The 23371-nt window shown below is 41.0% G+C and overlaps 1 protein-coding gene across 1 annotated transcript; it reads left to right on the top strand.

The window, feature by feature from the left end:
• Positions 1–4761: 4761 nt before the first annotated feature.
• LOC147882006 (transcription factor MYBS3-like) lies at positions 4762–6617 on the top strand. The gene is made up of 3 exons (XM_087401775.1): positions 4762–5224; positions 5598–5806; positions 5904–6617. The coding sequence occupies exons 1-3, from the start codon at positions 4909–4911 to the stop codon at positions 6561–6563; spliced, it is 1185 nt and encodes a 394-aa protein (XP_087257901.1). The 5' UTR covers positions 4762–4908; the 3' UTR covers positions 6564–6617.
• Positions 6618–23371: the final 16754 nt, after the last annotated feature.

Consider the following 23371-nt stretch of genomic DNA (forward strand, 5'->3'; position numbering starts at 1 on the left):
AAATGTTTCATAATTGTCCTTATGTTCAATGTGGCATGAGCAAGAATAGGGGACACTCCCGAATGATGAGCACTTTGGATTCAAAGAAGCCACACATGGCTTATGAGATAGATGGTTGACATGTCATATAGAAAATTATGAGACCTTGGAAGGGTGTGTATTGATTATGAGCAATACATGCTCGATATTTTATAATCTCTTAACATGCACACATCATGTGTGACGTTTTTCATCATCAATGGTCTTGAATGACATAATGTGTTGTTTCGGATATGCACAATCACCTCTTGTTTGCGACATACTTATGGGAAGCATGTTCTCTAATAACAATGTCAGTACACACTCATTGATGCATAACGCACATTCTTGTCTTATTACATATACTTGTTTAGAGAATATGCATACCTTTATACAAAGGAGGAATGGCCTTGTTAGTCTCAGTTGTTAAGCTAAATCATCATGCTCATGCAGAGACTATAAATGGATATATTTCAGAGCAATTAGTACATTGGCCCTTATGAATGGGGTACATATTAACATGAGTACCCTTATACAATGGAAATACCATTGAGTGTCTTACAAGGCATCCAATGACATGTAGCGAATGGCTGACTGCCCATAATTGTTTTTTTCATAAAAATGTGTCTATTGATGCTTGGAAATCCATGACAAGGTACGTATGAAGTCGACTCCATCGGTCAAGTGGAGTTGTATGTACATGCCGCTTGTTTGATGAACGGCATCTACAAGTCTCCTCTCCTTCTGCCTCAACACGAATCTGCTTCCCTTCGTTGTCTATCTCTTCTCTCCACCATTGAACATAACATGAGTGTAGACTCATCATATAGTTACATATAGTACACGGACTGAATCTTTGTGTGATATAAAGTGCCTAGGACTTGACTTGTGTCTATGAACTACTAATAGTGTTCACACGACTGGATAATCACACAAGGTATTCCTACACTGCGTGAGTTTTTTACAAAGTTGTTGAATTTTGAAGGCAAACATTGCCTAGTCAGGCTATTTTCATTCATGAATACGGCACAATGTTAGGGACCATGCTCCATTACTACGATATGTAGCTCGGACAAAACTCGAGCTAAAAGCAAGAGACAGTGCGTGGTATGCACACGACTTATCCACACGGAAGGAGTAGTGATCCTCATAACCTTCCAATTGGCTCACATGAGACAAAAAGGAATTAGTGCTTTGGATGATACACTTACCAAAGCCTCCTAATGATTGGCACTGCTTGTTACCAATAACAAGTGACACAGTTGGTATTGTGACATCAATAACAAGTGAAGTTCTACATTTGGAGCCTGCAGTTCCACAATAAAAGATTTTTTGTTCTAACATATATTTTTTGTGTATGGATGCAGTTGAGTGGAGTGCCTTCAATATCTCATATATTATAGTACAATCTTTTAAAAAATGTTGATCCTTAGCTTTGTGGGTGTGAAATGCATTTTGCGATGCTGAAATATCATGTCTTGTATACTTTACATTATTTGTTCTATCTGTGCAAGTGAAAGAAAGTGTGTCAAATTAGTCTTGCAACACACACACACACACACTTTTTTTTGGGGTGAAACTATGAACGTCATATTATGAAACAATCAGTTTACACATCCACACACACACACTTTTTTTAATAGTGAAATTACACACACACACACACACACATGTATACTTCCCCAACTATGAATTATTCTTTTATGTATCCCCTGTGAAATTTACACTCTTTTTAACCACCCCACACACCATGCCCACTAATCCTCCTATACCTCCTCTAATCCCTTCTCAACCCATGCACTCATTCGCTCCTTACTCCACTTGTGACTTAAACTTCATGTGCCACTTAAACCTTTTTTTAAAATAAATAAATTATCTAAGAATCCATATGGTTGTCTATATTCCTAGGTAACGTGATAACAAGCTGAGGAAAATAGGCATTACCTGTCTACCCAAATGTAACTATGATGTTCTAACACCTAGTTTGTTTGGATGGTGGCAGGTAAGTGGACCCTGACCTCAGAACCTGGATTGCCCGAGGATTCAACATCTGTTTTCAATATTGTGCTTTTCAAACTCAATATTATTAAAATTCTCAAAATTTTTGCAAACTCTAGTTGTTGCATTTTTCAACTTAGATGCCTCAAACTTTTTTCCTTATATGTTTTCCTTTTTTCAACTTAGAGAGAGAGAGAGAGAGAGAGAGAGAGAGGATCATGATGATGATTCATGTTGAAATAGAGATGATGATGATAATTTTGCATAACTCCTTGCCAAATTATGCAATTATTTATTTTGAGTTTCATATCTTTTGACCTCATGATCTATTGAAGCTTTAAGAACAATCGGGCAATACATTGTATTTTTTTTGTGTACCTTAGAACAAATCTGCTAGCTTCAAGGTATCGTTTTGAAGCCTTTAAATATCATTGTTATTATTTTTCAAGCACTAATATGAAGCTCTATTAAATCAAGTACATCAATAGAATTTTGAGCTGAAAATGAAAGGAATTTTAGTTTTGATTTAGGCCTGGACACTTCTAATTGAATGCAAATTCTATCAACTTTTATGTACCTTGCTAGTTGTGATGACCTTTTCTATTTAAAACGTGGTAGATGAAAATAAATATGGAAAGCTTTCATTTAATCAACATGTAGCGCACGCAGGCATTGGGTTAACACAAGAAATTGTCCATGCCACACACACACACACACACGCACATGCGCACGCACGCACAGTGTGTGTGTGCGTGTGTGCATGCATGCATGTGTGTGTGTGTTTATGTACATGTGTGTGCATGCATGTGCATGTGTGTGCGTGTGTGCATTTGCATGTGTCTGTGCATGTTACATGCGCTTATGCATCCGTGTGGACATGCATGTGTGTATATGTATGTGTGTGGGTAACAAGACATGGAGGATGTGGTGGTTGACTTTATTGAAGCAATGTATGTGGTATACAATGCAACGTAACTTGAAAAGGAGAGAAGTTGGTTGGAAAGTCTAGTGGGAAGTGCCCCCGTCTATAGAACATTCAAGTTCTGAATAAGGATTGGCACTTTTTATTTCCTTTTTTGCACTTGTGATGCATTATTCCATGCACGCGCGCGCGCTTGAGAGAGAGAGAGAGAGAGAGAGAGAGAGAGAGAGAGAGAGAGAGAGAGAGAGAACTCCATGTGAGGAGAGGCATTGACCCACAAGAAGAGTGGAGTGTCCTTTATACAAGCTAGGTGTAAGATCTAGTGGAGTTTGGAGTGAAAGGGAGAGAAGATAGTTGGCGAGTTTAGGGTGGCCAAGATATTATTTTTTGTTTCAATTTTTGGAGAGAGAGAGAGAACTCCATGTGAGGAGAGCATTGACCCACAAGAAGAGTGGAGTGTCCTTTATGCAAGCCAGGTGTAAGATCTGGTGGAGTTTGGAGTGAAAGGGAGACAAGACAGTTGGCGAGTTTAGGGTGGCCAAGATATTATTTTTTGTTTCAATTTTGCCTCTTGGGATCCAAATTTTCCACGGGATGGCATGTTGATGTGCATAGGTGTAGGTTCTCTAAAGCACCCAGCCTCATCACCTTTGAGTGGATACAAACCTAGAAGTATTTGTTGCAATGGTGGTGCTGGTTGGCATCATTCCAGATAGGAGAAACGAGCTCTCCATCTCTAAAGCACCTAGCCTCATCTCCTTTGAGTGGATACAAACCTAGAAGTATTTGTTTTGATTGTAGAGCTAGTTGGCATTAGTCTAGATTGGAGAGAAGAGCTCTCCATCGCTAGCAAATATTAGCTTAATCTTGTGGTTGTTATCGTTGAGCAATGGAGGGCTACCATCTTTTAGGAATGGAAGGGCAAGAAGGTGAGATAAAATAATTGCGGTGGAGGGGGAACAAGATAAGGGTGGTGTGTTGAATGATGTGGAGTGGCTAAGAAGGGTAAAGGGGAGGGTTAGAGGGGCTAATGACAAGCATATTGGAGGACGGAGTTAAGCTAATGACAAACAGCAAGAATGGTTAAGGAAGGTTGCTTAAGAAGGGAAGAATAGAGACGTAAGGTTGTTTACATACTATGGGCACCCATGCTGAGGGTTTACAGACTACAAGCACCCATGCTGCATTGAATGCATCTGGGCTGTGGGTGGCAATCTTGCCCGTCCATGATCCGTGGGCATGCTGACGGTGGAGTAGTCTATACACATTGTGTGGGTGTTTACAAACACATCTAATTGTGGGCATGCTTAGGAATCACGGACGAGCAAGATTGCTCGTCGTCGACGTCCAGTCCACGGTCAAATGCATTCAATCCACAATGGGCGGACAAAGTCTGCGATGAACACCTTAATAAGTGAAGAGAGTTGTGTGGGCCGTCGACATCAAGCCCACGGTCAAGATGCATTCAATGCACGATGGGCGGACACAATCTCTGCACACCTTAATAAGGGAAGAGAGTTGTGTGGGCAGGACGGGGGTGATGTGAGGGCAACATTTCTTGTAGATGATGCGGGGAGGCGAATCTCTCATCTGTTCTGCTCTCTCATCTGTTCCGCTCTGACGGGGCAACAGGGTGGTCGGAGGCGAATCAAAGCGCTAGTGAGAAACCTAGGGGGGCAAGTGTATATGCAAAAATATGGGCAAAGACTGGAAAAGCGGGGTGCGAAAGATGTAAAAGGGAAGGGTTAAGGGACGGATCAGGGGGATTAGGGAGGGGGATTAAGAGCTAAGTAATAATAAGGAATGGCTAGTGTCTGATTTTGGGTTGTCTCTCTCATCGGGCCTTTGACGCAGGGGAGGGAGCTCAGCTTCCGCCATAGCCACCATCGCCAGCTTCTCTTCCGCCATAGCCTCCCTTCCCCACCTTCTCTTCGCCATAGCTTCCCTCCTTCTCCTCCTCTTCCTTCGCCATGTCCCGTAGATGCTCCCACTGTGGTCACAATGGCCATAACTCCCGCACTTGCCTCGATAAAGGCTTCAAACTCTTCGGTGTCCGCCTCTCCGAACCCCTCCCCCCCTCTTCCTCCTCCCCCTCCCCCTCCTGCTCCGCCGCCCTCATGCGTAAAAGCGTCAGCATGGGTAACCTCTCCAGCTACGGCTCCTCCGAGGCCGCCTCCTCCTCCTCTGCCTCCCCCCTGGAGCCGCCGGATTTGGGCGATTCCCTGGACGGTTACGCGTCCGATGATCTGGTGCACACCAACAGCAGCGCCCGGGAGAGAAAGAAAGGTCTGTGTTGATGGATAAATTGGGAAGTTTCGATTTTGCTTCGCACTTTAGAAAGCGCCGGGGAGAAAGAGGAGGCTCTAGGTGCTGCTTAGACTAGTTTGCGATGGGTTCAACTTAGCAGAAAAGCATGTTTTCTTATCTGTGTTCAACAAATTGGCTTAGTTGTGAAATTGCATCCCCCGCTCACGTGATCTGCGTTCTGAAGGGGTAAAAGCTACTGACTTACGTTTCGAGAATAGAATTATGGTGGAGAACTTGCATTGCCTAGATTTGGCTGTAGAATTTGGTCTCAGCTTATGTTCCACTGTCCTCAATCGTCGGGCTTCCGTGTCTATTTTTTCTTGAGCCGCATCTGACTCAAGAATTGCGACAGGGGTACCGTGGACGGAGGAAGAGCATAAGTTGTTTTTACTAGGGCTTCAAAGGCTTGGTAAAGGAGACTGGAGAGGGATTTCTCGGAACTTTGTGAAGACGAGAACGCCCACACAGGTTGCCAGCCATGCCCAAAAGTATTTTTTGAGGCGTAGCAATCTCAATAAAAGGAGACGTAGGTCCAGTTTATTCGATATCACTCCTGACACGGTACGCTCCAACCTGAAGCTCCCGTGTTTCCGCTCTGACGATTTTGAGTAACAATTTTTATTTTTGTTTAGTTTTAACACCATGGAGGATGATGCAGGTATCCAGCCTGGCAGAGGATTCTGTTTTGGAGGAACCTGGCTTTGAGAGAGACCTAAGTCTAGGTCAGAACATTCCATTTGGCGATGGTGAAGCATCATTGTTGTCTAGACACGCTTACCCTGTAGGAGGTTTTCCAGTGTCCCTAAGGTCAATTCCTCTGTCTGGTATGCCTATGAGTGTACCTGAAATCACAGAAGAAGCCAGTGAAGCAGGTGACACTGAAGATCTGGAGGGCTGTGAGATGGCAGAGGAGGCGTTCTTACAGCCATCGGGAGCTATACCTGCCCTGGAATCAGTTCCAGAAGGTAATACTGATGCGGGAGGGGAGCCAAGTCATCTAGGTCTTCCATTCCCTCTTTTTCCAATGTGGTCAGGGCCTTGCTTACATATGGCCGAGAATCAAGGATCATGGTCCTCTCAATCCAAGATTGTAAAGCCTACCCCAATAATTCCAACTCCTCCAGCAAGTATAGATGATTCAATGAGAATATCGGAGCTAAGCCTTAGCTCTACCCGTCCTGTGATGGAGCCTACAGCCTTGTCATACAAACTGTTGGAGGAAGGGTCCAGGCATTCAGCTTTTCACACTATGCCGTCTGTTGGCACTGGTGAACTGGACACCCAGGGAAGTTTGAGCAATGCGATCAGTGTTCCATGAGTTACATTTGGTCATTTTATCAGTGTTTGGAGATCGCCTTTAAGGAGGACAGGGTTAGAACAAGGGATGTACATATGGATTTGTTTGATGGATGAATAATGGCTTGGCTGAAGTTCTCTTGTCCTTTTTCGTGTTTTTTGTAAGAAGGTTATTGTTTCATAAATCTACTGTGTTGTTTGGATCAATAGAATTGAAGCATCGTGCACGGAGTTTACATTGGATAGCGTTTCCACCTAAATTTGTTGTTTGTGAGAAATAGAATCCTTTTCTGTGGGCTCTCTTGTGATGCGACTACCCTGTGTGTTGGAATGGGCAATTGTGAGGCGTGAGAAATGTTAAGGTAAAAGGAGCTTATGAATACTCTTCAGAAAAAGCGCTTTGCTCTCTGCTTTATCTTGGTAATGGCTGAATATTCCCTTTCCCCTCTGAAGGAAAAATGGAGTTATGATATTTTGGTCTGTTTACATACATATGGGCACAACCCTGCAGGTACTTTTGACAGACTTTTACACTAAGCCTTTCATACTCGTGAAGAAACCAGTTCTTTTGTCAGGCGTATGCATGCACATGCATCCCCCTGGGATGTCTGTGCACATGCAAGTCCATACATGTGTGTAAGCCGTATGATCTCTCTCTCTCTCTCTCTCTCTCTCTCTCTCTCTCTCTCTCTCGTGCACGTGCGGGCCCTATAATTACTTGTACTGGTTGTCATGGTTTGTTATATTCTGTAGTTTGTTTTTGGCATAGTGAAAGGAATTGCAAAGCCATTGTCGTGCTAAATGAACGATTGCAGCCTTTCAAAGATCAGATATTTGAAAGGAGTGGTATTCCACGTGGTTTTAAGGGAGGCATGCAACAACATGATTGTGCATGTTAAGTACATAGGATGAGCAGACGGGAGTTCACGTGATTCTTAAACAATTTAGTTGGCTCGTTCTATCAAAAGTGTAATTTGTAAATGGTTGAGGACTCCTTTGGTGGGATCTGTTACAGCTATATTGTCAATAAATGAGCGATTGACATTGAAGGTTGCTCCAACAATTTGCATTACAAGCATGGATCATGAATAGGAAGTCTTTGCTTTTGACAGATAATTATGGAACAACCTACAAAATGCAGTGTGGTGAAGGCCCATTTAGTATTTCATAGGGAATATGCTCAAATTGTTAGTGCTAGAGGGTGAGATTATTTGTAAATTATAATTTGGACGAATGAGCACAATTTGCATTTATTGTTCTGACTGCTAATTCGTTCAAGTACTTAAGATATAAGATTTGCAGGAATTATCGTATGGTGGAGCCTTTCATTGTGGCACTTGTGTTGAATATGATAACTTAATGGTTTTTCCTCACGATAAAATGTATCTATTAGTTGAACCTACTTGAAATGTAACTTTTGCCTACAAAGTGAGTGTGGCTTAGGTATAGATAAGAACAAGGTCATAGATAAGAACAAGGTCACAATCATGGGCGTGCAATATAAACTATTGATAATATACAGTGGAGTCAAACGATGGAATTTCTTAGTGCTTTATACACCAAATTTGATTTTGGCAGCCTGAAGCTGTAGCTGTGGTGGAGGGTATCTTAAGATAGGCATTGAGATATTTTTAACAGCAACAAAACCTTGAGGTCTTAACAAGGGTATGGGAATTGTTTGTCTCTTGATGTCTAAAATTCTAGGAATTATAGACCAACCTCAAGAGGTACATCGGAAGAATAATGGGGGAATTCACTTTGGAGAAAGTGTGACATGAATGCAATGGGTATGAATGGGAGGGGACGTGCACACACGTACATGTGCGTGCGTGCAGGAGAGATTTCACTTTTTAAAAAAGTGATTTTGTGTGTGTGTGTGTGAGAGAGAGAGAGAGAGAGAGAGAGAGTGTGAGAGAGAGAGAGAGAAGAGAGGAGTGGAGACGCCTTGCAGATAAGCTCCAAAGTCCCCGGCAACCAGCCCGTGATTATCAGCACCCTGCTGCGCTGCATTAACGCCCTGAAATTGGCCTTTTGGAGCAGTCATCAGCCGCCGTACAGCCTGTCATATTTTCGTACAGCTTCCGTACAGCTGTACGGACCATTTCGTCTGTTGCAGTCTGCTGCTCCCACATCATATCTGGTTTCTGGACTGTTTTCCACGCAGGGTTCTGCCTCCGGACTACAGCTGCGCACTGATCTTGAAGGCCTTCACTCCCGTTTCTCCCCTCTTCAGTCTCTGGGTCTGCTACACCTTTCCCATCGTCGAAATCTTCCATTTTCCTCTCAAATATAGTTCATCTGGGGTTTTTTACTGGTTTTTTCTCCTTTCTTCCTCTACAAAACTGTTTTCTATCCTATCTCGACCTCTACATCCCTTTTTCCCTTCTTTCTCTTTACATGTATACTCTTTCTCTCTTCTCCGTGGGTTTCCTGTGGGCTTTTTTTGGGACTGGTTTCTTTCCTCCAATCCCACTTTACAGGTATCTCCTTTCGGAGTTTCACTTTTTACAAAGCTATGGCTGAATATTCCTATGAAAAGACATTTCAAAAGGAACGTTTGGTTCACTGCAAGAAGCAAAAGCAGGCTAAGGGTCGGCATGGCTCGGTACATGATACTCTCGAGGCCCAACTGGTCTATGATGTCATGCATGAAGGATTTGCAGACACAAGGAAAGAGTGGAAAGACTCGGTTCCATCTATTGGCCTCATGGTGGAAGTAGATGAAATTGTGGATCCTGTCAGAGAATATGCTAAAAATGCAGTCATTTTATTTTTTCCAAGCCGGATGCCACTTGCTGCAGAGATAGGCAACTGGTTGACTTGCACACTGGCTGGCTCGTTTGTTCGCAAAGTGCACTATGCAGCCAAGGGTTTTTTTGAGGTTATTATGGTGGATGAGCTACACAGACAAATGCTTTTGGAACATTCGCCTCTTTTTTTTGGGCAGCAAATGGTGCATGTATTGCCATGGTCTCCCACAAGGGATTATCAGGCTTTAATCCGACATAGATGCCTCGTCTGGGTTGAAGTTGTAGACTTCCCACAATGCATGGCATCACTCTTGCCTAAATTGCAGCTTCTTTAGGCAAAGTGGTCTGCCCACCACAGCCTAATGGAAACTCAAATCGATTTTGCATTCTTTGGGATACTGATAATCCCACACCTAACTCTTATTCAGTCACGGTGAATAATGTGGACATGGGAAGTGCCTTTTACAATCTGAAATGGGGATTATTTACAGGGGCTTGTTTTGACTGCAAAAAATTTGAACACATGGCTTCACATTGTCCAGTGAATCAGCATAAAATGCCTCCTACTGCTTTGCCGGTTCAAATGCCCAATAAAGATGCTCCTACTACTATTGCAAATAAAAACAAAGGTAGTAGACAGTTTGCTGGAATTCAAGATAAAGGCAAAGCTCTAGTGGTTTCAAATGGGAATGTTTCTTCACATTCACCTCCTGCTATTCAACCCTCGGCAAAAGGATAGAAACCTCCAACCGATGGTTGGCAAAGTTTAAGAAAAGTTACTTGCGCTAGAAGGCTTCCCCCCCCTCACACTTGGAATGGTGCGTCTTCTAGTGGAAACACCCCAGAGGTCAATACAGGAATTAGGATCACATGGGCTGCAGTGACAGCTAGCAGAACACTCTTCCCTGAAGAAGAGGTTGCTACTCCTCAGGTGGATATTTCTTCTTAGGGGAGAAGCATTGACCTTGAGATAGAAATGCAGGGCTGACATCATGAAATTTGCTGTTGTACATAGTTGTTATATTGCTATAAATCTCTGTAAATATGACTGCTCATATCAAATGCTTTACACTCAATGTCCAGGGGATGTGTGATAGTAGGAAATGGAAAACAGTGTGGCTGTACATCAATAGATTTCAGCCTGACATAGTGGTATTACAAGAATACAATCAACATGTCTATGCCGAAAAGACAGGACACTACTGTGGCTATGACATTTTCTATGCTGGAGAGCAATCTTTCTCAGGGGTGGTCATTTTGATCAAACATGAGCTTCAATCCGTTATTGCCCTAAATGCCAACAAAGGTAGATGGCTTGTTCTTCAATGCATTATTCGAGGAGAGGTGTTTGAATTTGCCTCTGTTTATGCACCTCAATTCTCTAGAGAAAGAAATGAAATTTGGGATGCCATGCAACAATATCCATGGAGATATCATGCCTTTATATGTGGGGATTTCAATAATGCTCCTCAACAGGGTGACAATACCTCCAGACATACTCATATGTTAATCCCTGAAAGGCATGCATGGTCTCAATTATTGATGCATTTGGATTTGGTGGACCTTTGGAAGGAATTGCAGCCTTTGTCACTTGGATACACATTCCAACATAATGCTCTTTCTTCTTATCAGGCACGTCTGGATCGATGGTATAGTGTAGCTCCGCAACAAAATGGGGATTTTACATGCAAAATGTGGATTGACTATGCCTTTGTGCATTTTGATCATGCACCTCTATGGTTGCGGTTATCCTTTCACGATATGCCAGATGATAGATTGCCACAAAGGTGACATCTGATCGTGAACAATAGCTACTTGCAACATGATGCTTTCAAGGCCATGGTTACTGAAGCATCTCATTCTCTGTCTTCTCGCAGCCATATTCATATTGATGATGCCTGGGATTCTTTTGTTTCCAAAATGCAAGTTGTGATAAGAGGTTATGGCAAGTCCTACATGAAGACTCCGAGGGAAAGTATTGCTCAGGCCAAACTCACTTGTCAGGATCTCACTGAACTCAGCCATCTTCGTTCGTTGTCCCTGCATGAGCAAACAACACTATGCCAGGCCAGACATTGTCTTAAACTTAATGATCACAGAAAACTGGCTAAATGGGAGACTAGAGCCAGACAAAGAGCCTTTTCAGATAAAGGTTCTCTTTCAAAGAATTTTTCAAAATCTTGCATTAGAGGAGATGAAAAATAGTTTTTTGCAGGGTGCTTATGCCTGATGGATCATGGACCACCTCGCGGTCATAGCTTGCTTCTGTTTGTGTGCATCATTTCTCTCAACAATTTGGTTCTACAGTTCCTCCCTCACAGCAAGCTTTGATTGCAAGAAATTTACTGCTGCAGCATGTTTCTCCCATTATTTCCACTACTCAAGCTTTGGAATTCGAGGAATCTTTTACTGAGAGAGAACTATTAGATGCAATCAAATCTTGCGGCAGATGGAAATCTCCAGGATGGGATGGTCTTACAGTTGAGTTTTTTCTAGAATATTGGCCTCTTTTGAAGCATACATTGCTACATATGGTGAATGCTGCATGGCAAAATCAGAAAATGCCAGACACATGGAAGAGAGGTCTTGTTAAACTCCTTCCAAAAAAACAAATTTGTGAATCTTTGGCAGACTGGAGACCTATCACCCTTATGCCAGTCTTTTACAAAGTCACTACAAAAATGATTGTCGATCGGCTAAAAGGGTTTTTACATGATGGGTTGCATCCTGCTCAATATGGTTTTGTCCCGTGTAGGCATATCACCACAGATAACATTGCTAATGCCTATGTTGGAATTGAATATGCCAAATACATGTAGCAGGATGTTTTATTATTGCAAGTTGATATTGCCAAAGCCTTTGATACTGTTAAGTGGGATTTTATTTCATCAACTATGCAGGCATTGGGATTTGGCACAAAAATGCAACAAGTCATCACTTGTTGGTTATATCAAGATAGTGAAGTTGCCTACATACTTTTGGGGATATTTCTCCATCCTGGACTCTTGGTTGTTCTGTTAGGCAAGGATGTAGTGCTTTACTTTTTGCCATAGCCACTCATCCAATGCTTCAATATCTGGACCACCTTTTGGACATTGACCAGTTGCATGGTTTGGAGATTGCTGGCAGTCACAGCATAATCGCTCAGGCATATGCTGATGATTCATTCTTTACCCCAAAAAATACTCGGAGTGATCTGTCCATGATTATGCAGGCTCTTTCTACATATGGATTGGCTGCTGGTCTTCGGGTAAATTTTCAGAAATCAAAATTGTTGCTGTTGCATGAACAGGAATGGCACAGTCTTTTGTGGCCTAGGGAAATTGTCCCTGCTTCTCAATTTATTCGACATCTTGGCTATCCCGTTTCCAACAAATTGATTGGGTGTTGACAAAGTTGAGGGCAAAACTTGAATATTAGAAGCTTGCAACTTGGCCACTGCATGTTCGTTTGCGAATCGCACAATCCATTTTGATAGCATACATACAATTTTATCTGCCTCTCATTATGTTCACTAAGGCAGAGCTGAATTCCTTTATGTCAGCTATCATGGAAATTTTCTGGTGTGCAAAAAATGGCAAGAAAAGTCTCAGATTACTCTCTATGCATCGTCTCTGTTCTCCAAAGATGCACGGGGGTCTGAACATTCTCAATATTCAAATGCATTTACTTGCTCATAGAGGAAAAATGATGTTGCAGTTTATGATCCACTCTCTCTTATTACATATTCATACTTCTGCCTTTGGGCATTGGCAGCCTACTCACTGGGATTTCATATTTGGCTCTATCCAAGGCAAGATCAGACCCTTTTGTTTCTCGCCTGCTTCTCGATTGGAAACATATCTTATCCCACTTGGAATGGCATGGTCGAGATTCTTTGTCGGGAAACTCTTTGAGGGTTGAGAATCTTTATTGGTCTAAAGTATTCCACCCTTCTTTGGCCATTCAAGAACCAAGACGTTCTTATTTTCTCTCGTTTAAAGGCATTACATTTGTGGCGGATGTACTTCAAGATGATGGCACACTCTTATCTTTTTCTATGGCTGCCAGCAAATACGGTTTGGGAGCTCATTATCATCCTTTAAGGCATAGGATTTCAGCAATGCTTCAACCGTTTTTGCTGGTACCTCGCTTGGAACTTCAGAATAGGCTTGAGGATTGGATTTTATGCTCTTCCTCCTCTTCAGCCCGTCCCTTGAAGCTCTCACATATCACAGTGCCATCACTGTATAAAGTGCTATTGTTTCCGCCTTGGATTTTTGAAATAGCAAATCCTGTTTGGCATATGGATCGCCCACTTAAGTGGTGGAGAAAAAGGCTGCGTATCCTTTGGCATTACAAAGTCCCTCTTCGACAACAGCTTTTCCTTTGGCAAGTCCTGCTTGGCATTTTTCCATCTAGTCAGCTACTTGCACATAGACATATTGCTCCGGCTGTTTGTCACAGATGCTTACACCCTACTGAATCTGTGCTGCACATCTTTTGGTTATGTCCACATACTTGTGATTTCATCGCTCTCATCTGACAGAGGCTTCGAGCGAGATTTCTTACTGTTACATTTGGTAGGTTGTTCTGGTTGTTTTGTTTTCATCCAACGAGACAGGGTTTTGACTTATTTTTTGTATGGGTACGCTACCAGGCACTATGGACTTTATGGATGGATAGAAATAATAGAGTCTTTGGTGATCCACTTTTTTCATCCTCAAATGATCTCTACAGCAATCATTCTATGATTGTGTTCAAACTCGTTTGATTGATCAGGATGTGTATACAGCTTATACTGAGATCTTTAGTTGAGTAATAGTTACTCCATTTTTGAAGTAACTATGAATGTAATTATTTTACAGCAATAAAAGATTTCTTCTCACAAAAAAAAAGACAAAGTATGTGTGTGTGTGAGAGAGAGAGAGAGAGAGAGAGAGAGAGAGATTTTTCACTTTAAAAAAAAGTGTGTGTGTGTGTGTGTGTGTGTGTGAGAGAGAGAGAGAGAGAGAGAGAGAGAGAGTTTTTGAGAGAGCTTTCATTGAGAAAAAAAGAGAGATTTCACACAAAAAATGTGTTTGTGTGTGTGTGTGTGAGAGAGAGATAGAGAGAGAGAGAGAGAGAGAGACGTCTGTAGAAGGCCTCATGGGTCTATGAGACAAACTACATCAAAAAGTGACTTGTTACATTTGGATAGCCAGAGAATCGAGGGGAGTGCACAAAGCTCATCTCCTCCTGAGTTATTGTAAGGCATAACTACATTCTAATACTATAAAAAATGGGCCTTTGTATCATCAATTTAAGACTGAGAGTCTTTAGGTTCGGATTTGAAATCCTAATCAGTGCTTGCCCATCTCGATAAATCTGCATTTTTGCCATAATAGTTATCTTAATTGAAAGCTAATAACTTTTAAATGTACAAGTTATCGTGTATGAATGATGTTAGTGAAGATAGAATTGAATATTTAGATAGAAATTGACCATGAGCATAGACTCTGTGTACATGGTGTCATTCAAAAAACTACCATTCTTAGTTTGCTACCCTTGTATTTCACGATAGTTGCAAAGATTGATCTAATGCTATGATTATGGGCGAACCATCGTTTTTTCACTACATACACCTTGTGGTCCAATTTAGCTATAGGGAGCCCTTAGTTCTTGAAATAGCTATCAATTTCGTTGCACAAAGGCCCATGGACTTGCTTGAAAGCATATGAGGTGAGTGCACAAAACTTTAAGACTTCTTCATGGATGCCTCTTCTTATAAGTCTCCATTTAAGAATGCAAAGTAGTAGGTAGTAACAATTGGAAGCTATTAGTTTGTGTGATTGGGACCAAATTATCATCAAACTCTGTATTGAGCGTTCCCTTTTCCAACCAAAATTTCTTGTATCTATCTAGTAGTCATCCTCATATCTTGAGCTTGGTGGTTATAACATCTCCCATGTATGATTCTTTAGAATGCCATTGCCTTCTTTAGTAAATAACATACCCCTTATGTAAATGTAGTTGTGAGGCTATGCAGGAGATGCTAAAAGCAGTTCAGATGTAAGTGCAAGAGATGGTAAAAGCAGATGTGAGGCCTGTGCAGGAGATGGTAAATGCAGATGTGAGGTCTGTGCAGGAGATGGTAAAAGCATGACATGTACATGTGGAGTTCATACGTTCAATGGTGTCACACAGTTGTGGGAGTCTATAGTTTGCCGAGAAGGAAGACAAATCCTTCCATCATAGAAAGTGCTTGATGGGAAAATGCAAAAGCTGTGTTGTCAAGAAATTGAAATGCTGCCCTTTGGAGATAAGAAAGAGAGGGAAAAATATGACTATGAAGCTATTTGACTATGTGGAGACTGTGGACAAACACGGAAACAAAAAGAAAAGGAAAGCTCTCGTGAACAAGGAGATGCAATGTTTGGAGTTCCTTAAATTGTTGAAAAGGAAGCTCAACCTCTTCATTACTCACAATTTCATCGCTCAGCAGCAGGCACAATAGTTCAAGGACTGTATTCATAACTCCCTAGTAGACTTTGCTAAAAACTATACTTTTAAAGAGCATAATGAGATCTATCTATATATTGGCATTTTACATAGATTGCCATATTTGTTCACATAACGTACTATAGGAACTCATCAATACTATATACTTTTTCATTTCAGATGATAGTTGGTTGTGCAACATTGCGTCAAGTTACACTTTCAATGGTTGAAGGAACAAGGTGTGATAATTAAACGACATTGGGTGTGGTCAGATGGCACTGCTTCACAGTTCAAGGCTTGCTAGACATTGTGGCAAGATATGCTTGTTTGATTGGGATAGAAATAACCCATTTTTTCTCAGCATCAAGACACGCCAAGGGAGAACATGACGAAGTAGGAGCTGCGAACGATGAAGAGAACACGAACACATGAACAATTGAAGCCAGATGGAGCTATCTTAAAGTGTGCTACTAATAAGTAGCATAGACCATAGTACATTTCAAAGATGTACGTTTACAAAGTCTACATCTTCTTTGTAGCATGAAATGCCACTCAAGCTCTCATCATCCAACTTTGTGTCTATTCGGTTTGCAAGTGAAAACTTGGGATGGCATTCTACAAGTAGCCATTGCCACAACCAATGCGCAATCGTGTTATTCAAGTATCCATTGAGCTATGAGTTTGTCAAGTCTTCCATTAGCGAAAGGAGCATGGGTGCTCATGCAACCTAGCAAAAGAAAAAGACCCCAGACAAAAAACATTTTCTTGGTGTCATGGAAGGGAAGAGTATGAGATTTTAAAATCACCAGAGGGAAGATATCGGTGAAAGAAGTTTTGATTCAGCATGTGTACATGCATAAAGAACTTGTCTTGCGAGACTATCCAAATGATCTTCCGCAACACAGGCCTAATTGTATATTTTTCTATTGTGGTTTTTTTCTTTACGAGGTGTATGGATTTTAAAGATGAAGCTTTCTTTCTTTGCTTATTGACATTCTTGTGTTGTTTTATTTCAGATTTATATCCTTCATCGTATGAGACAATTGCGCAATGACATTCTATTTGAGATAGAAGGTTCTATTTCAAACGACTTTTTATTTATCTACAACAATAAAAAGGTACACCATCTGATTTATCCTAGTCTCATTAAGCACTGCTATTAGTTTACTTTACCCTATTGATTCATATTGCTTTTTTGCAGGTGCTCAAAAGAAGAGAGAGCTCAATAAAATGCAAAGACATTGAAAATTTGAAAATTGAGATAACACAGACTCCATAAACAAAGGTATTGTATTCAATAAAGTAAAATTTTGTACAAAAGTGTTTAATTGTACATGTAGAACATATTCTTGACAACCATTTTTTATTTATCCAGAGCTTGATCCAGAGGCTGCTCTACATGGTCCAAGCTCTCCGTATCATCATTTTTTGAAGAATATATTTTCTGCTGCTCCATCCTGTCCTGTATAGTATGTTAGTGCTGCTCCATTGTCTCCTCTACTACCGCTGGAGCATCTGTTTGTTGCTGCTCCATCTTCTTCTCAACAACATCAACAGCAGGTCCTTGTTCCTATGTCTTCTCCTCATCAGCACTAGGTCCTTGTTCCTATGGCACCACATCAGCTTCATGTGTGTCATCAAGGTGTATGACACCTTCTCGTACTTTAGAGCTCTCACCCAACTCGATAGTAGCTGGTACAATAAGCTTGGGAGAGGCATAGCTCAAAAACTTCCAAATTGTATCAGCTCTGAAATTATATACATAGTTTGAGCTGAAGCTATCTTCTTTCATCTGCAATGGCATATGATGATTCAGAACACTTTGTACCACTATCAATTATCTTGAAGCTAAATGAAAATTATTTTTTCTTACAAGGTCTGGCTGTTCTTTCTCAAATAGCTTGAAAGTAGATATTTGGCACTGATCAGCACTCTCCATCTATAGCTACTTGAATCATCTTGTTGTGATGTCTGTACAGTTGGAAAGATATGTTAGAAACTGTTAACATCTGAACAAAACAAAATTATTTAATAAGTTCAAAGGCATAGCATGAAATAGACATCAGTAGAGGGAATGAATTTTTACCTCTAGATTTATTGGCTCTATTGAGTCCAAAAGAGAGACATTAGGAGGAAAGTGATCCCATGCATCTAGAAGCCTTCTAATACAACTGCAATACATATAATTTAGTTAGTATGAAATCAAAATAATGAAGTTTTAAGTTAAAAAGCACACACGCCACTTACAATTTCAGGTCTCTGTGTGTGTTTTTAAGATAGTTGAATATAAAGCATTGCTTCTGCTGGATGTCAATAGAAATAAAACTCCAGTGGTCACTGCGTAAAGAAAAAAGCATTAAGAAATCAAAGGCTACAAGAGTTCTCAATCTTAAAGAAGAATCCCAAAAGAAGCAATAACCCACACACCTGTTATGGTATGGAAGTAGCAAAACATCGATAACTTCAAAATTGCAGTGTCTAAACCTATTGGAAATACCGATGGGAGTTTCCTTTGCATCTCTTAACTTGGAAGAAATGGCAGGATCAATAATATGGACTATATGCTGTACAGAGGGGTGAAGCCAGCTTCTCATCATGCTGCATGGGACCAAAAAATAATTAGGGTAGGGTATAAAGGAGGTACAAGGAGGATTGTTTTGCAAAAAAATATAAAATAATAGACACTTACTAGAGCATTGCAAGAATGATAGTATCTGAGCAATACTCATTCTTATGAGCCAATGCTGCCAAGCATGATTTTGTCAAGTCAAAATCATTCACTGAAGATTCATCCTCAATATGGACAACTATATTAGGGCCCAGCTCCTGCAACCTTCTTTGTATCTGTAGCTCCCTCTTTCCAGTCTCCACATCTATAATAGATTTTGGTTCTTTTATTTGATGCTTTAGTGACTCCTCATAAGCAGCCTTCCCTATGGTGTTCTTTGAGTGGGTTACTTCAACAACCTTAACCTCATCTACCTTCGACTTCCTTGTAGGTGGAATTAATAATATGTCTCTCATCTTTATGTCCTGCCATTCCACAGGATGAACAAGCTTGTCATACCTCCATCTCACTCTGGACAAAGTGTTGAAGACTTTGGCCATCACAGTCACCCTGTGAGCATGGGCTGCTACCAACATTGCATCTTCAAAATATTTTTCCAAGTAATCCTCTGCCATTTCCTGTAAGGAAAGAATGGCAGTCCTGTTCCACATGAACCCAAGGTGCCAACTATCACATATGTCTTTCACCAGTCTTTGAAAAGGTGCCTTGGGGATTGCAAAGGCTATAGCTTTCTGTTGCTTCCTGTCAATCTCTTGGCCTTTTGCTGGAGCAGGCTCATTGGCTTACCCTTCCTGCCATGTGCAACTCTTCCCTTTGGAGGCACACTAAATTTCTTGGTACATGCCCCAGCTGCTATTGCTGCAAGCCCTGGCCCTTTGCCAGCTTTCCTTGCAGTTGACTTGGTCCTTGCCATCACTCTAACAAACTGCATACAAAGCAATGGAAAGAGATTACAGCCATGGAGAACATGGTATGACACAAAAGGACAATCATAGGGGTGGATGAAGCAACATTGAAAATTTTGCAATAAAACGCGATATGGACAGTTTGAAATTCCTAACAGCTCGAAATCACGTTTTCTAGCAAATACCTGAAGTGACATGCTGGTGCATTCCTACAGTGATTTCTTTGTCTTGACAACTAAATACAATATGAATGGAGTTTATGCAAGGAGAGTACAGCCATGGACAACTATGAAAGTCACAAAACCAGAATGATAGGGGTGAATGATAGTTCAATATTCACAACAAAATGCGATTTCGGCTGTTTGAAATTCCTAAGGCCTTCTCCTCGCATTTCCCTGAAAATTCATGAGGCAGCATGCTGGAATATGCCTTCAGTCATTTGAAGGTGTTTGCATGTCCATGCAGGATGGATTGAGTCTATGGAAGGCAAGAAGTGTGCACAGACTGAAGGAAGAACCCATAAGTACAATTTTACCCTCACATGCAATTATCACACTTGAAAATATGCATTCCTACCGTGATTTCTCTGTCTTTACAAATAAATAAAATATGGATTGAGTCTATGCATGTCCATGTAGGATGGATTGTTTCCATGGAAGGCAAGAAGATTGCAGAGACTAAGGGAAGAACCCATTAATACTAACCTGAAAGCTATCTGTAGGTGTGCTGTGCTACTGATGAGTACCCTATGTTGGGGATGAACTTATGCTATTGGTCCGGATGCTGATGTTGCAGAGTAGGGAGGTAGGGAGGCAAGAGAGCTGAGACTAGAGGGCTGAGACAAGATAGATTAAACAGGAGGGAAAACATAAGTGCAAAATACAAACAAGGTAGCTACTAAATCCCACACGTGTGGAATGGAGTCGTTTTTCACACGTGTGGATGGGACCCAGATCTCTTGGAGTTTGAAACTTAGCACATGTGAAAGGGACACTTTATGCCTTGGAACTTGTGCCATTCATGATTTCATAATCAATTCCACAACCACTCTTCCCTCCCCTGCCTCCCAATCTTTCATCCCTGCCAGCACCCTCCCATCATCCTTTTCCTTCCCTCTCTGATCCCTTCCTACCTAGCACACTCCATCCAGACTGCAACCTGCCTGAAGACTACTACCACTGCCAGATCTCTAGGTTACCAAGGCTGCAGTTCAAGTTTGGGAAAGAGCAGGAGATTCACCACCCAACAGCATGGAAAAGGAAAAGAAAGGTCAGAATTCTAGATTCTTTTCAATGTTTTTTGACATATATTTCTTCCATCCATTGAATTCTTGATGTCCAAATATCTTCACTCAGCTCCACCCTTCTTGTTACATAATCAATTTATATTGTCCAAGAATGTGGTAGATCACCCAAGAATTTGATTGGAGATGGATATGAATAGAACCTAGAAGTTTGTAACAAAATGCGAGGAGAGTGCTTTATCCATATCTAGATAGCCCATATCGCATTTTGATGCAAATTCCTGTTGTTGACACATTCCTCATGAAAAGCTTCACTCAGCTCTAGCCTTTCTCTTGCATATCAACTCATACAATCTAGGAATCTGTGAGATGATCCTTGCATTTGATTTGACATGGATATCAACAGAATTGGAAAATTTGCAACAAAATGCTAGGAGAGTGCTTGATATTTTCCAAATGGTCCTACATCGTGTTTTCCTACAAATTCTTGTGTCTCTTTTGGTTCTCACTTCTACCTCATTGTTTTGCTATCTTTGGCCCTATGGAATTCTTCCTTGATGATGAGAAATGTTTTTGCTTTAGAATAGTTGACTCCCAGACCCCTCCTTTCAAGAGGAAGCTGGACTTTTTTGCTACTATAATTAGACCATAGCAATCACCAGGTGAGTCATGAGAGCTCATGAAGGGATTTATCTGGTGATATCCTATGCATTCCCTCATTGCATATGTCAGCATATATAATTCAATGTATATAAATTTTGGAACACGCAAAAAGAAGAGACTGGAGCAGAATGCTGAGTCTTCTATCTCAAAATAAAAGGAACCAGAAGAGGACAAATCTCCAGATTTGCTCCTATTTGAGTTTTGTCACAAATGCAAGGCTCAGAGGAACTTCCACATATACCACAGTATTTTCAACATGGAGTTCACTATGATCTCTATACTGGAGCATTACAAAGATTTTCTTTCAGACCATTGGGATACCTTCAAACAACTGATAGAGGTAGGAAGAATTGTGGAAGGTGAAAAGGTTTTTGTGCATATAAATCATATTGTCTCCATTGACAGGCTGAGGTACCATGTGAATAGAAGATTTGATAGCCTACCTGATCAATATAGATTCAACTGTAACTTGCACACCAGAAAGTGCAGAGTGCTTGAGGAAACCATGGCATTCCTTATGTACATTGTCTTCAGTCAGGACTCTCTGGATGAACAAGGGCAGGAGGCTGAAGAAGAAGACACATCTGAAGTAGAGGAAAAAGAGGATGTTCCTTTGGTAACAGAAATGGCAGAGCAAGAAGAAGATATCAACCTCCAGGATGAGGGGCTGCAAGTGGTTGCTCTTGACCTTGTTCAACTAAGGATAAAAACTCTTAGCGCAGCATAGCCAGTTGAAGATTTTGATGTTTAGAGCAGCAACTATGCAGTGCCCATGCTTCCAGGTGTCTTGATTGGTGGAAAAGATTATGTTTTCCTCCATGATATAGAGTGCATGTTCAATTTGAGGGAGGACTATGCCATTTCCCTTATTGCTTAGGCTTCAAGGCTTGACAAGGAGGTCGGCATAGAGGATGACCATTCACTACTGGCTTTGGAAACAATTTTTGATCCTACAGAGGCCCTTACTATTTGTTTCAAAGAGGCTGAAAAGTTCCAAGAGCCAAGTGAAGTTGCCTTCCAGCTCACATAGGAAGCTATGAATCTCTCACCACTATACACGAAAAAGCTTAAAGAAGAGGCTGGACTGGAGGGGAGAGGAATAAATCTTTGGAAAGATGAATTGCTTGTTGCTGATGAAAATGAGAAGGTACGATCTTGTTACTTCAAATCAAATACTTTGTCTTTTGCTTAAATGTTTTGTAGGTTGTGTATTGTCTCACTCCAATCTTTTGATATGTGGCAGCTACGAATTGAGGATGACACATTCCTCTAGAGAACAAGTTGAAGCAGGCCGGCTGGGTTTGGCAAACTGTCAAGCCTAGCTCATTATATTCATGATCTAGGCAGTGCTAAGATCTTGATTTGCCATAGGCAGTTGAGCAACAATGGAGAAGCCATTGTTTACTTCTTAAAATGTTTGTCCAGGGTTTGAGGTGGACATTGTCTTTCATGGCAAAAGGAAAAGATCATTTTGATAGAGAGATTGTCTGCTATAGATATATTTGGGGATTATGTGAGTAAGCAGGCCTCTAGGGCCTCTTACTTTTAGTCTTACACTTCTTATGCATTAGCATGTGGTGTTAAGGAGCCCAAATGTCTGGAGGGCTATGGAAAACACAAGCTCATAAGGTTTTGAGAGCCACCCATGATTGCATCAGGCGACACAATCCAAGAAGAAGAACACGTGGAGACACCTGAAGAAAAGGATACCCCTCCCAGACAAGCAACAGAGGCATGCATTGATAAACAGACAATCGACATCAAGCCAATAAGGAAGAAAAAGAGTCCAATCAAGATCAAAAAGAGAGTTCTGATCGGCACGCCCTAGGAGAAATAGGATTTAGTCATTAAATATAGCACAAACATTATATTGAAGTTGAACTGATTTGTACAAAGTCTTTGATGTCTGGTATGATCTTGTATAAATGAACAATAAGTTGAAGATGAAATGATTTCTACAAAGTCCTTGGGATAGATAGAGTGGTGTCATTAAATATTAAACAAACAATATATTAAAATTGTGAACAAATTGTATTACGTTTAGATCACATGTTTCATAAAAGAAATACTGTTGATGGAGTCTCAAATCATATAGGAATAACACCAAGAGTCACTTGTTCCACAAAAAAAAATTCTATTAATTGAGTTTGAAAACATGTGGACATAACACCAATAAGTTACAAACTGCTATTCATGTTTACTTGTCCATTTATGGTTTCTAAATATCTTCGATTCCCTCCA

The sequence above is a fragment of the Dipteris shenzhenensis genome, chromosome 30 (assembly GCF_047967505.1).
Source record: "Dipteris shenzhenensis isolate YYH24624 ecotype China chromosome 30, Dip_SZ_1.0, whole genome shotgun sequence".
In the NCBI taxonomy this organism is placed as follows: Eukaryota; Viridiplantae; Streptophyta; class Polypodiopsida; order Gleicheniales; family Dipteridaceae; genus Dipteris; species Dipteris shenzhenensis.

Bases quoted from the DNA above. Each gene is read 5' to 3' on its own strand.
- LOC147882006 (XM_087401775.1), top strand. From the start codon at position 4,909: ATGTCCCGTAGATGCTCCCACTGTGGTCACAATGGCCATAACTCCCGC. The intron at 5,225-5,597 runs GTCTGTGTTGAT...GAATTGCGACAG, and splicing joins CGCCCGGGAGAGAAAGAAAG to GGGTACCGTGGACGGAGGAA. The intron at 5,807-5,903 runs GTACGCTCCAAC...AGGATGATGCAG, and splicing joins TCGATATCACTCCTGACACG to GTATCCAGCCTGGCAGAGGA.